Source organism: Dipodomys merriami, unplaced genomic scaffold (genome assembly GCF_024711535.1).
Source record: "Dipodomys merriami isolate MVZ:Mamm:240054 unplaced genomic scaffold, mDipMer1.0.p SCAF_103, whole genome shotgun sequence".
Classification (NCBI taxonomy): Eukaryota; Metazoa; Chordata; class Mammalia; order Rodentia; family Heteromyidae; genus Dipodomys; species Dipodomys merriami.
This window is the reverse complement of record NW_027202305.1, coordinates 1,935,497-1,949,347: the sequence shown is the minus strand read 5'-3', so window position 1 is coordinate 1,949,347 and position 13,851 is coordinate 1,935,497. Positions and strand designations below refer to the sequence as shown.

Here is a 13,851-nt window from a genome sequence, read left to right as displayed (position 1 = left end):
TGCTCATCTTTTCCTTCTTTTGTGAGTCTCCTGTATCTGCACCTCAATTTTTACCTGTGTGTATATCATGCATGCTTAGGATCTGTTACTCTATAACCAATACCACGTGCAGTGTATGTGTTGCCCTGCTTTTTCATGGATCCCTAAGCATGTTTGTATTCATGCATGCATCATGAATTAAGGAATCTGTGAATACAGAGGCAAGCACAGCCCGGCCTACAACCCCTCCCACAGTCACTGGGTTCTGTTCTAGACACTGGTCCACAGCACCTGACTGGCTTGATTCAATCTGAACTCACGTTTGGGTATTTTGTAGTCCCCAGGAATGTCTGTATATTTTTCTGCATAAAAATGTTTCCTTGTAATGAGTTGTTTTCTATCATCTTTTTTTTTTTTTTTGGTCTGGTTGTGGGGCCTGAACTCTGGGCCTGGGCGCTGTCCTATCATCTTTCTAAAGTACCAGTGGTTCTTAATTTTTAAACACAACTTGCCCCAAAAGGGAGGTGATTGGGCCTTGTTTTTATGAGACTCATCAACAGGACAAGTCACCTTGCAGAAAAGAGTCTCTTAGACTCTGAGGAGAGGTAGCTCAGCCTTGTGCAAGTACCAGAAGCTTCTATGTAGGGAGAAGGACACAGGCCCCCATCAGAAAGAGCTAGAGCCTGGCTCACGTACTTCCCAGCCTGCAGAAGAATACGGCAAGGATTTGTACCCGTGTAAGCCAGGTGGCTCACGGAATTCTGTCCCCATGACCCCAGTGGACTAAGACAGCTGAGTACTCAGAACCCGAGGACAAACAGTGAGGCCACGTGGTTCACGCTGAGGTCAGGCACAGGTTGTAAGGTCATGTGGTTCACGCTGTGGTCAGGCACACATTGTCTGTAAGGTCACATGGTTCACGCTGTGGTCAGGCACAGGTTGTAAGGTCATGTGGTACACACTGAGGTCAGGCACAGGGTGTCTGTAAGGTCACGTGGTTCATGCTGTGGTCAGGCACAGGTTGTAAGGTCACGTGGTACACGCTGTGGTCAGGCACAGGTTGTCTGTAAGGTCACGTGGTTCACGCTGTGGTCAGGCACAGGTTGTAAGGTCACGTGGTACACGCTGTGGTCAGGCACAGGTTGTCTGTAAGGTCACGTGGTTCACGCTGTGGTCAGGCACAGGTTGTAAGGTCACGTGGTACACGCTGTGGTCAGGCACAGGTTGTCTGTAAGGTCACGTGGTACACGCTGTGGTCAGGCACAGGTTGTAAGGTCACATGGTTCACGCTGTGGTCAGGCACAGGTTGTAAGGTCATGTGGTTCACGCTGTGGTCAGGCACAGGTTGTAAGGTCATGTGGTACACGCTGAGGTCAGGCACAGGTTGTAAGGTCACGTGGTTCATGCTGTGGTCAGGCACAGGTTGTAAGGTCATGTGGTTCACGCTGAGGTTAGGCACAGATTGTAAGGTCACATGGTTCACGCTGTGGTCAGGCACAGGTTGTAAGGTCACGTGGTTCACGCTGTGGTCAGGCACAGGTTGTAAAGTCATGTGGTACACGCTGTGGTCAGGCACAGGTTGTCTGTAAGGTCACGTGGTTCACGCTGTGGTCAGGCACAGGTTGTAAGGTCATGTGGTACACGCTGTGGTCAGGTGCAGGTTGTCTGTAAGGTCACATGGTTCACGCTGTGGTCAGGCACAGGTTGTAAGGTCACGTGGTTCATGCTGTGGTCAGGCACACGTTGTCTGTAAGGTCACGTGGTTCACGCTGTGGTCAGGCACACATTGTCTGTAAGGTCACGTGGTTCACGCTGTGGTCAGGCACAGGTTGTCTGTAAGGTCACGTGGCTCATGCTGTGGTCAGGCAGAGGTTGTAAGGTCACATGGTTCACACTGTGGTCAGGCACAGGTTGTAAGGTCACGTGGTACACGCTGTGGTCAGGCACAGGTTGTCTGTAAGGTCACGTGGTTCACGCTGTGGTCAGGCACAGGTTGTAAGGTCACATGGTACACGCTGTGGTCAGGCACAGGTTGTCTGTAAGGTCACATGGTTCACGCTGTGGTCAGGCACAGGTTGTCTGTAAGGTCACATGGTTCACGCTGTGGTCAGGCACAGGCTGTCTGTAAGGTCACATGGTTCACGCTGTGGTCAGGCACAGGTTGTAAGGTCATGTGGTTCACGCTGTGGTCAGGCGCAGGTTGTAAGGTCATGTGGTTCATGCTGTGGTCAGGCACAGGTTGTCTGTAAGGTCACGTGGTTCACGCTGTGGTCAGGCACAGGTTGTAAGGTCACGTGGTACACACTGTGGTCAGGCACAGGTTGTCTGTAAGGTCACATGGTTCACGCTGTGGTCAGGCACAGGTTGTAAGGTCATGTGGTTCATGCTGTGGTCAGGCACAGGTTGTCTGTAAGGTCACATGGTACACGCTGTGGTCAGGCACAGGTTGTAAGGTCACATGGTACACGCTGTGGTTAGGCACAGGTTGTAAGGTCATGTGGTACATGCTGTGGTCAGGCACAGGTTGTCTGTAAGGTCATGTGGTTCACGCTGTGGTCAGGCACAGGTTGTAAGGTCACGTGGTACACGCTGTGATCAGGTGCAGGTTGTAAGGTCACGTGGTTCACGCTGTGGTCAGGCACAGGTTGTAAGGTCACGTGGTACACGCTGTGGTCAGGCACAGGTTGTCTGTAAGGTCACATGGTTCACGCTGTGGTCAGGCACAGGTTGTAAGGTCATGTGGTTCACGCTGTGGTCAGGCGCAGGTTGTAAGGTCATGTGGTTCATGCTGTGGTCAGGCACAGGTTGTCTGTAAGGTCACATGGTACACGCTGTGGTCAGGCACAGGTTGTAAGGTCACATGGTACACGCTGTGGTTAGGCACAGGTTGTAAGGTCATGTGGTACACGCTGTGGTCAGGCACAGGTTGTCTGTAAGGTCATGTGGTTCACGCTGTGGTCAGGCACAGGTTGTAAGGTAACGTGGTACACGCTGTGATCAGGTGCAGGTTGTAAGGTCATGTGGTTCACGCTGTGGTCATGTGCAGGTTGTCTGTAAGGTCACATGGTTCACGCTGTAGTCAGGCACAGGTTGTAAGGTCACGTGGTTCACGCTGTGGTCAGGCACAGATTGTCTGTAAGGTCACGTGGTACACGCTGTGGTCAGGCACACATTATCTGTAAGGTCACGTGGTTCACGCTGTGGTCAGGCACAGGTTGTAAGGTCACGTGGTTCATGCTGTGGTCAGGCACAGGTTGTAAGGTCACGTGGTTCACGCTGTGGTCAGGCACAGATTGTCTGTAAGGTCACGTGGTACACGCTGTGGTCAGGCACAGGTTGTAAGGTCACGTGGTTCACGCTGTGGTCAGGTACAGGTTGTAAGGTCATGTGGTTCACGCTGTGGTCATGTGCAGGTTGTCTGTAAGGTCACATGGTTCACGCTGTAGTCAGGCACAGGTTGTAAGGTCACGTGGTTCACGCTGTGGTCAGGCACAGATTGTCTGTAAGGTCACGTGGTACACGCTGTGGTCAGGCACACATTATCTGTAAGGTCACGTGGTTCACGCTGTGGTCAGGCACAGGTTGTAAGGTCACGTGGTTCATGCTGTGGTCAGGCACAGGTTGTAAGGTCACGTGGTTCACGCTGTGGTCAGGCACAGATTGTCTGTAAGGTCACGTGGTACACGCTGTGGTCAGGCACAGGTTGTAAGGTCACGTGGTTCACGCTGTGGTCAGGTACAGGTTGTAAGGTCATGTGGTTCACGCTGTGGTCAGGCACAGGTTGTAAGGTCACGTGGTTCATGCTGTGGTCAGGTGCAGGTTGTCTGTAAGGTCACGTGGTTCATGCTGTGGTCAGGCACAGGTTGTAAGGTCACGTGGTTCATGCTGTGGTCAGGCACAGATTGTCTGTAAGGTCACGTGGTTCACGCTGTGGTCAGGCACAGGTTGTCTGTAAGGTCACATGGTTCATGTGGTGGTCAGCCCCTGGTTGTTGTAAGGTCACATGCTGGGGTCAGGTACAGGTTTTCTATAAGGTCACATGGTTTGTTGTAAAGTCACATGGTAGGCGCTGGGGTCATGCACACATTTCTGTCCACCCAGGGATCCTCTTTTGCAGGTCCCTGACTATAATAATGGTGGGTAAAAAAAATCCATGTATCCAGCTTACTGCTCTTTCTACCATCAAATAACACATACCACATGCAGAACACGTTGGTAGGCAACAACACACAACTGGAAAACTGCCGGAGATGCAGTAAATAACCGCTGGGAAGTGTGAAGGAGCAGTTGCCGGTGTGTTGGTTTGCACGGCATGAAGTACTGCTGGGGCCGTCGGTGAGACGCAGGCTGCCGCACCGCGCAGCCCCGGTGCTGAGGCTCTGGCTTGAAAGTCCATCCGGTGGCAGTGGCTCCTCACCACGCGTGAGCATCAGTGAGCATTCTGGACCTCCTGGGCACGTCTCTCGCTTGCTCCCACTCTGCACGCCCACCTGGAGCCTGGCACGGGCTAAGCCTCCTGGGGTTCCCCACTTTCTCTGATCGGCTTCTCGCCCACCCCTCTCTGCTTGTGAGCTAGGAGCTAGCAGGGGGAGGGGGGGCGGGGAAGAGAATTATATTTTAAGTGAGCTAACACTATCATTAGATGCTTTGTGGCTAAGCTTTGATGGTTGCTAGGTTTTGTTTGAATCACGAAAATATAAAAAACACTTTTCAATGAGTCAATAAAGTTAAGATGTATAGAAAAGACATATTCTTGAAGGCACCTGTTTCCTGTGCTATAAAGAAAATTGTTCCTCTGTCCTCTTTCTCTCTCCCTCCCTCCCCACCCCCTCTCTTCTGTACTGAAGTCTGAAATCAAGGTCTCTGACTTGCAAGGTAAGTGCTCTGCCTCTTGAACCACACTCCTGTTCTGCTTTAGCTTAGAACCTGACTGAGCCTCTGATCCTACACCTCCAAGCCCTCTAAGTAACTGGAATTTGCAGGCATACGCAACCGTACCCAGCTTATTTACTGATGTGAGATCTTGCTAACTTTTTTTGTCCGGCCTGTCTTTAAACTATGACCCATGAGCCACTGCACTTGGCTGGACAGTGGCAGTCTCTTTGCTCACACACCGTTGTTGCTGGTTTTCTCTGCCTAGTACTTGCAAGGAGTCTTTAGATGTAAAGATGGGCTGTGGTTTTATTTTGCAGAAGGACATGTTTTCTGAATCGCCTCTTCTCTGATGACAAGTGTCTCAATAGTATAGGGCTTAGAAGACATTCAGCAGACAGAATGCCATCTCTTCAAGTTAAACAGAAAGACATCTTTGTTATGTACAGAATATTTTAAAACTAGTGTTGGAGTGATGATTCTATTGTTATAAAAGTATTATGAGAGGTCAGAGTCTCACAGCTATGTCCTTAAACACTTGCAAGCAGGGTTTTTGAATTGTTCATCTTTCCAGGAATTTCTCCAGTGAGGTTCAGAGCATGTTTTGTAACAGTTTTTATGAGGTGCTCACACCGTGCTGGATGGCTCCCACAAAGCGTAAAGAGATGAACTCGTGTGAGCTGGCAGGCACAGGTTGCTGTAAGGTCCTGTGGTATCTGTATGGATCAAAGGGAGCTGAGCCTGCCCCCTTGCCTGTTTGCTAGTGTCCCTCTGTACTAAGTATTTGCCAAACAAAAGACCCTCATTGTATCAGGGGAAGCAGAAGTTTGCTAGATGGATTTCTGGGGGTGGGGAGAGGCATCATTACGATAGAAAAGGAGTCTCATGACAAAGGCGTCTGTGCCAGTCTGCCCACTCCTTCCACAAGGTGTCCTGTGGGGGAGGGAGCAGGCGGGCTTCACTTCCTCTCTTCTCCACCTTCCAACATGTTCTGCCCTCATTTCAGCTGATGAGCCTGCTTTCCAATTGTGTGTGTGTGTGTGTGTGTGTGTGTGTGTGTGTGTGTGTGTGTGTGTGTGTGTGTTAGACTTGAACTCAGGGCCTAGGGGCTCCCTGAGCTTTTCCACTCAAGACTAGTGCTCTACCACTTGAGCCACAGCTCCACTTCTGCTTTTTTGGTGATTAATTGGAGAGAAGAGTCTCACAGACGTTCCCGCCTGGGTTGGCTTCCATGCTCGGATCTCAGCCTCCTGAGTAGCGAGGGTTACAGGTGTGAGCCAGTGGCGCCCACACTTCCCAGCTGGGAGCCAGCTTCATGAGCTGTCAGCCCGTGTGGCGTGCTCTCACCGTCCACCTGTGCCAGGCTGAGCGGGGCAGGCTTCTCATGCCAGCGCTCCTGGCTGGCACGGGACACAGGCCAGCCTGCCGTGCAGAGCCACGCCTGCTTCCCCTCTGCCTTCTGCCCGCTCCTCTTCACACATTCTGCTGTTTGTCCATCTTTAACTAAAACACAACCCAGATCTTCCTGCTGAATTCCTGTGTTTTTTCTTTCCCAGCACAGTTCTTTTGAGTCTTCTCCATTTCTTTCTCAATCGTAATTCGAATTCCAGTTCTGACTCTGTCTTGCTCCCGCCTCCCGACGGGTGATTTTCAGGCCCAGGTGTTGGACCCACTGGTGCCTTTCAGTCTGACAGGTGTGCCTGTCGGGTAATAGAGCCGAGCTGCAATAATGGCGTCAGCATCCGTATCAGATCCCTCTCGATTCCCGCTCGGCGGGAGGCATGCAGCGCCCGCTGGAGAGGTTCCCTCACAGCGACGGAAGGGGCGGGCCGCGGGAATCTTGAGGTCTGCCGTTACTTTTCCTGGGTACCAGTTACTGGGGTCACTTTCCCTGATTTAGCTTGTGTGTCCAGCACAGCAGACCCACAGGAAGCCGGTCTTTGTCTCTGCATTACAGGTGGGATGCTGATGAGATCACTTTCTCATGATGTAGGGACTGGTGGATGCTGCCTTGGTGCCAGGTGTATACGGTATGAATACTTTGTTGGGTGTATATGGTGTGACTACTTTGCCTGTTGTATACAGTGTGAATACTTTGTTGGGTGTATATGGTGTGACTACTTTGCCTGTTGTATACAATGTGAATACTTTGCTGGGTGTATCTGGTGTGAATACTTTTCAGTGTATATGGTGTGAGTACTACAACAGGTGTATACAGTGTGAATACTTTGTTGGGAGTGTTCGGTGTGAATACTTGGTGTTTGATAACATGTAGGATGACCACAGAGCAGCTCAATAATCCATTTATAGTGCTTCTAAAAAATAAACGAAAACAAAATCAAATCCAGTGAGAATACTCAGTCCTTACAGACAATAAATGTCAGGGGCCAGGTGTGGCAGCTCACACTTACAGTCCTGGCTTCTGGGAAGGCAGAGATCAGTCAGGATCACAGTTTGAGGCCAGCCTGGGAAAAAAGTTAGAAGACACCGCCAGCTTAACCTTAGGGTAGATCAGATTGTTTTTGAGATGACTATTCTCTGAAACTTTGATTTCTTTATATGTATATATATAAAAAAACCAGCAGACTCATTAGGTGTTAACTTCTCAAACCAAATAACAGCATTAGAAGAATAGTAACCTCCAGAGAAGTTGCGATCGCCGCTGCCCACAATTATTAATGCAATGGTCCTGCACAGGCTCTGAATCTCTGACAAGATACATGTTGAAGCCTTCCTGGTTATTCTAAAAGAAAGATAACATGTGCTCCCATTATCAGCAAAAAGGGGAAATGGCTTGTGTCACGGTCTTGGGGTCGCTCTGGCAGAGGCCTCTGGCTCTCCTGTTTGCACCCCTGCCCCCTCCCGTGCCCCCCACATGCAGGCCGGGCAGCAGAGGCTGCGCACCCCCACGGAGGGAGGGATGCGTGTGGTAAAGCCCAGGCCTGCCTGCGTCCCTGTGGACTGCACAGCGCTTGTCAGCTCATCAGGACGGCAGAGGATGCCGTTTTAACTTTTATTACCCATCCTGATTTTTATCAGCTCTAAAACTTTCTTTTTATAGTGCTGTCCCAACTCCCCGAGGCGATTGTGTAACCCGAAAATATAATTTATGACACCAGCCTAAAACGCTTAACGAGTTACCTCTAATGATCAATTTTCGAAGTAGCGGGTGTGTGCTGCGCAGTCTCCGGCATCCTCCCTTCCGCCGCGCCGCGCCGTGCGCACTCCTGCCGGTCGGACACTCCCCGGGCTCCGTCCCTGACGTTCCTCCCATGGTCCCCTCTCCGCCCAGCCTCGGTCCACTTTCTGTGGCTGACCACAATGTTCCCTGGGCTGGGTGAATGACAGAGAAGAGAGGTGTGGGGGCTCCGTCCTGGGGCGGCTCCAGTGGTGGGCTGGTGGGGCGAGCCCGTCCGGCTCGGAGCGCCCCACAGCGAGGCTTTGACCACAGGCCCACTCACGAGGCCCCCACAGCCCCACTGTGCCATCACCCAGTCACATGGAACACCTCCCCCAGGGGCAGAGCCATCCTCGGCCCCTCCTGGTCCAGGGCCCACCCCAGCCCGTGGACACATGGCCATCAGCCCTCGATGAAATCAAATGCTTTCCACAACCAAGCAGCCCAAGCTCCAGTCCTACATTTCCTGCCCAGTCCTTGATCCATCGTTTCTCCAGGAACTAACCACCGCCCCGCCCCCCCCAGAGCCCCTGCACTCTGCTTGCACAACGATGCTTCTCCTGACTCTGACTGTCGGCGATGGCCATGGTGGAGAATAGACTGGGCTCCAGGCTCCGCTTGGCGGGCCAGGTCTCCCTTCGAGGCTGTGACGTCACCCTAGAACCCCTCCTCCCCCACTGGAACGTTCCATGCTGAGCTGCTAAGCTCCTTAGTCTTTAAGATGGACACACACTGTGTTTTATTTGGTTGCACACTTAGCCGCACGTTTAAATGACGTGGTACTGACCGCCTCCCTCTGGCCTCGAAGCCTGGGTGAGGGGCGGGCAGCCCGGCTGGGGGGTCACCGGCTCCCCAACCGTGTCCACCCGCCATCCACTCACCTGCACTGCAAAGGCCGTGAATAATTCTGACTTTCTGTCTGCTTTTCAGGGCAACATAACTACTTATGCGCTGGGCGAAATGACTGCATTGTGGATAAGATCCGCAGGAAGAACTGCCCGGCCTGCCGCCTTAGAAAGTGCTGCCAGGCCGGCATGGTGCTGGGAGGTGAGCGCCGCCCGTCCCTCCCCGCGGGCTCTGGGTCCCCGAACCCCCAGGGCCCGAAAGTCCCGGTGGTCTTACCTGCCCTTGTTTCCTGGTGCTTTGGCTTGGTTTTGTTTTTCTGTCTTGGTGACTGGTAGATGAATGACGCCATCCACAGGATATCACATCAGGTTTACAGACATCCAGCTGAGGCTGGCGAAGAGGAGACGCGGTGACCGCCTGTCACATGACCATAGGATGCCAGAGCCAGTGGCCTGGGGCAAGGGGAGGAAAGGAAAGCACTTGTGGGAGCGTTGGCAAAGGCTTCGAGAGGAGCCTCTCAAGGGTAGACAGACGGACTACAGGTGGACAGACAAAGTCTGTGTGTGAGAAAGCACAGCACCCTGTGGTTTTTCTAGAAAGTCAGTCAGTTGGCAGGAACCAGAAGGAAGGGAGCGCCAAAGGCAGCCTGGGCCATGCAGCTTCTGGGCCATGCAGCTTCTGGGGATCTGCAGCTTCTGGGGTTCTGCAGCTTCTGGGGTTCTGGCACATGGTGGAGTCATGACCTTTCCAAACCAATGACCCAGGGCAGCATGCAGACGGAGCCGTCCCCCCCTTTACCAAGCACTTCTCCTGCAGCCCTGCGCCGCCCCCTGCGTGCCGGCCGCCCGCCTGCACCCAGCACCGATGCCTGCTGAACGGGCAACAGATGTAGCCTTTCGGGCTAGCCGGCCTTTGGGGAAAGACGCAAAATGGCCCAACTACAGACAGAATCTGCAGGGTTTATTGAGAAAATAGTCACACATTCCCATAATTCAAGTAAATACAAGTATTTAAATGGAATACAAAAACGTACTGATTAGAAGTACAACCTTACGAATTCTGCATTTCACAAACATTTTGCTGGTGTGTGTGTAAGAGTTTGACCTCAAAGCCCCGGCGCTGGTAGGCTGGCCCTTACCACGGAGCCAGGCCTCCAGCCCTGGGATTTGTTTTCCTTATGTTTGAGACCAAGTCTCATTCCATGCAAGCAGTTGGGCATGGCCTCCCCTTAGACTTCCTGTTTTGGCTAGGGTAACGTTGCTCCCAGCTCTCTACTGAGATGTCCTATGGACTTTTCTGCCTGAGCTGGCCTTGAACCACGAGTCTCCCAAACTCAGCCTCCCAAGTAGCTAAGGCTACAAGTGTGACCCACCAGTGTGGCCCTCAGCCATTTTATTCACATTCATTCCATGCATCTTTGGTGACAGAGTTCTGGCTTCACCAGAGCTGGTTCTGAAGTCAGCTGTTACTTTCAAAAGCTCATCATCGATGATCGAAAGCATTTGCTAGGCATCACCTTCGTAAGCCATGTATAGCGCTGTAACTGGAAATGGGTCAGCATCGCCCAAAGTGCCTATTTGCGTCATCGTTTTAATAGTTGACTGTGAAGGGTAAGTTTGTTAGGATTCCTGATTATTTAACAACTTGCCATATTATTTTGTTATGGAATATATATCAAGTCTGCAAAAGTATTACTTAAAGTAGTTTTTCACACTGCCATACATACACTTCTCAGAGGTGTTTCAGATGTTCGTTTTTACTGTCTTTAAGGAGTAAGACATTGCAGAGTTTTGAAATAACTTGGACTATGCAGCTCTCTCCCTCGCCATGCTGAATCACTGCTTGACATCAGCAGGCTCGTAGTTCAGGCAGGAATCCTGAACTAACTTACCACCCTCGGAACTGGCCATCATGCTACACATGCACCTACTTCTTAAGCTTTCTTCTCCCCATAGTGCTGGGTTGATGAGATTTGTTCATATTTATATGTGACCATAGGATTTCATGTTTAACTACTTTGTGGTACTTCATTTTATGAACATCCCACATTGCTTTTCTCTGTTCTTACGTTAATGGGTATTCGTTTATAATTTTCCATAATTGTCAGTTCTCCTGCAGTAGATATTCTTGACCATGGATGCGTGTGCCTGTGTGTTAGGAGTGTTCTAGATCATGTACCAATAAAGAGATTTTCTGGTTTACTAAGCTCTTATGGGCCCTAGTGGTTGCTGATGTCTGTAACCCCCTCTACAATGGAGTTGGGGATCAGGAAGATCACAGTTCAAGGCCCATGTTCCCTTTTCCTTTCTTTCCTGTCCCTTCTCTCTCCCTCCCTTCTTTATTCACTTCTGTTTCTTGCTCCTTGTTGAGGTTTCTCGTTTCTGATATATGAACCAAACCATTTGCTCAACATGACACATAGAAGAACACTAAAGAACTTTGTGAAGGACTCCATAAAATCCCAAGTCAGAAACGTGGTTCTGACATGTCACTTCACAGATCTTGTTCACGGGCAGTTTCTTCCTGTTTGTGCCAGTGACTAAGTTCTCATTATAAGAATTATGTCTGGGCTCTTTCGTCTTCTGGTGCACACGAGTCTTGCTTTACTGAATCACTTCCCTTCCTTGAGTAGGTCACGGTGAACTCCTGCGCTGAGTTCTTTGCTGTGCATCGCTCTGTGGGAAGCAGGCTCCACACCCGAACGATGGTAATATATCTTCTCATTTAGGTTCTCTGCTTTAACTTCTTTCCTTTAGAAAACATTCCTGCTCGATGACTCACAAAAAAAATTCCAAAATGAATGCAGCTCTGTCTGTATTTTGCATTTATGGCAAGAACGCTAAACTATTACTGAGGTAATTAGTTCTTTCAAAGATAAGCACATCACGGAATGATTCAATGGATAGCTGGAGGTGTGCGTGGAGACACTTTTTTTGAAAATATAGATTATTTTTGTGGTTTACTTTTTCTTCCTTTCAGCTTGCACTGTTCATCTGGCTTTTACATTGTCTTAGTTCTATGAACACTCGTACTTCAGTTCTGTTACTTATACCCATCTGAACCTGGGTCATTCTGCCTTCACCTCCTATTAGCTGTTATTGCCGACTGGCTTTCTTTGGCTTCCTTTCGTTTGCCCAAGCATTGCTTTGATGATACCCTCACAATCTGACTACAAGATTGAAACGCCGGGTATCTGGCTGGACACAGACGCTGGGGCGGCTACTGTGGACAAGTGTGTGTGGCCCAGGTCTGGGTCTGGCCACACCACCAGCCTGTACTGTGCTGTGCTGCCCGCCCAGACTGCGCCTCCCCCCAGACTGCACCTGCCCCCAGACTGCACCTGCCCCCAGACTGCACCTGCCCCAACTGCACCTGCCCTCAGACTGCACCTCCCCCCAGACTGCGCCTCCCCCACAGACTGCACCTCCCCCAGACTGCACCTCCCCCCTCAGACTGCACCTCCCCCCAGACTGCACCTCCCCCAGACTGCACCTCCCCCAGACTGCACCTCCCCCCAGACTGCACCTCCCCCCTCAGACTGCACCTCCCCCCAGACTGCACCTCCCCCAGACTGCACCTCCCCCCTCAGACTGCACCTCCCCCAGACTGCACCTCCCCCCTCAGACTGCACCTCCCCCCAGACTGCACCTCCCCCCAGACTGCGCCTCCCCCCTCAGACTGTGCCTCCCCCCAGACTGCACCTCCCCCCAGACTGCGCCTCCCCCCAGACTGCGCCTCCCCCCAGACTGCACCTCCCCCCAGACTGCACCTCCCCCCTCAGACTGCACCTCCCCCCAGACTGCACCTGCCCCCTCAGACTGCACCTCCCCCAGACTGCACCTCCCCCCTCAGACTGCACCTCCCCCCTCAGACTGCGCCTGCCCCCTCAGACTGCACCTCCCCCCTCAGACTGCACCTCCCCCCAGACTGTACCTCCCCCCTCAGATTGTCTACCCCCTCAGACTGACTCCCCCCTCAGACCGCATCTCCCCCAAGACCTCCTGTGGGTTTCTTTGCAGCCTTCAAGGACACAGTTCCGTGTAGGAGAACTGCTTTGCTCCACACCTTGAGTATGAGAAGGAGGTCTGGCATTGTCCATGATGCAGGAGATTCTGCTTTACGTACGGTTTGCTGAGGGCCAAGCAGGGAGAGGTGAACTTGTGAAGTAATGTCACTTGGCGGGGCGCTGCCAGGCTGAGCACAGTGGTGCGTCTGTGCGGGTGCAGTGGGGGACAGCAAGGAGGTTGTGGGGGACCGCGGGGGGACGGCCCAGATGATCTCATAGAGCCTGGAGTTCATCCTGAGCTCAGTGGTCCTGGACGCGCTGAGGAGGAGGCTTGCCCAGGCTCGCTTTGCTGCGGAGACAGAACCGTCCGAGAGAGAGGACGGCGCGCACGGGCGCTGCCGGACGGGGTCGGGTGCCACGCGGGAGGCCGCCGCTGGGCCGCCGCTCCGCGCCGCGCTCTGGTCGGTCAGGTGGCCCGTGGCCCATGGCCCGTGGGAGGCCGAGCCGCCATCACAGGTCTGGAGGTCTGGACGGCGGGCTGGAGCTGTGAATGGTGGTCATCCCAGAGGGGGAGACAAGCTAGATTGGGCCACAGAGGGGCTGTGTGGTCCCCGGCCGAATCTGGGCACTCCGTGTGACGGTGACGATAAAGAGCAGACACGGAGGCCGAGTGGCCACGGGGGGCAGAGGCGTGGGAGCGTGCGGGGTCACGGGAGGGCGGCCGCCGGGCTGGGGCACTGAGAACTGACCCAGCGGCTCTCGGCCCGCGGTGGGGACAGGGAGGGGCCTGCCGGGCCTCGCCGCAGCATGGGTGGAGAGCACAAGCGCTCTGGCGGGCGTTCGCTGGCGCTTGCTGGGATGGCGGCTGGGGGCAGTGGTGGGAGTGTAGACGGGTTCTGAGGAGAGTTGCGGCATGCAGGACGTCAGGCTTTGGTGCTGAGCCAGCAGAGCCATCTCCACGACAGAGTCA

The 13,851-nt window shown here is 52.7% G+C and overlaps 1 protein-coding gene across 1 annotated transcript in view; it reads left to right on the top strand.

Moving 5' to 3' along the window:
• The window catches only part of LOC138809612 (progesterone receptor-like), a 36,437-nt gene that overhangs the window by 4,386 nt on the left and 18,200 nt on the right, over nt 1-13,851 (top strand). Inside the window, exon 3 of the mRNA XM_069996339.1 lies at nt 8,960-9,076. Coding sequence (XP_069852440.1) covers nt 8,960-9,076 — 117 coding nt within the window. The remainder of the gene's footprint in view (nt 1-8,959; nt 9,077-13,851) is intronic.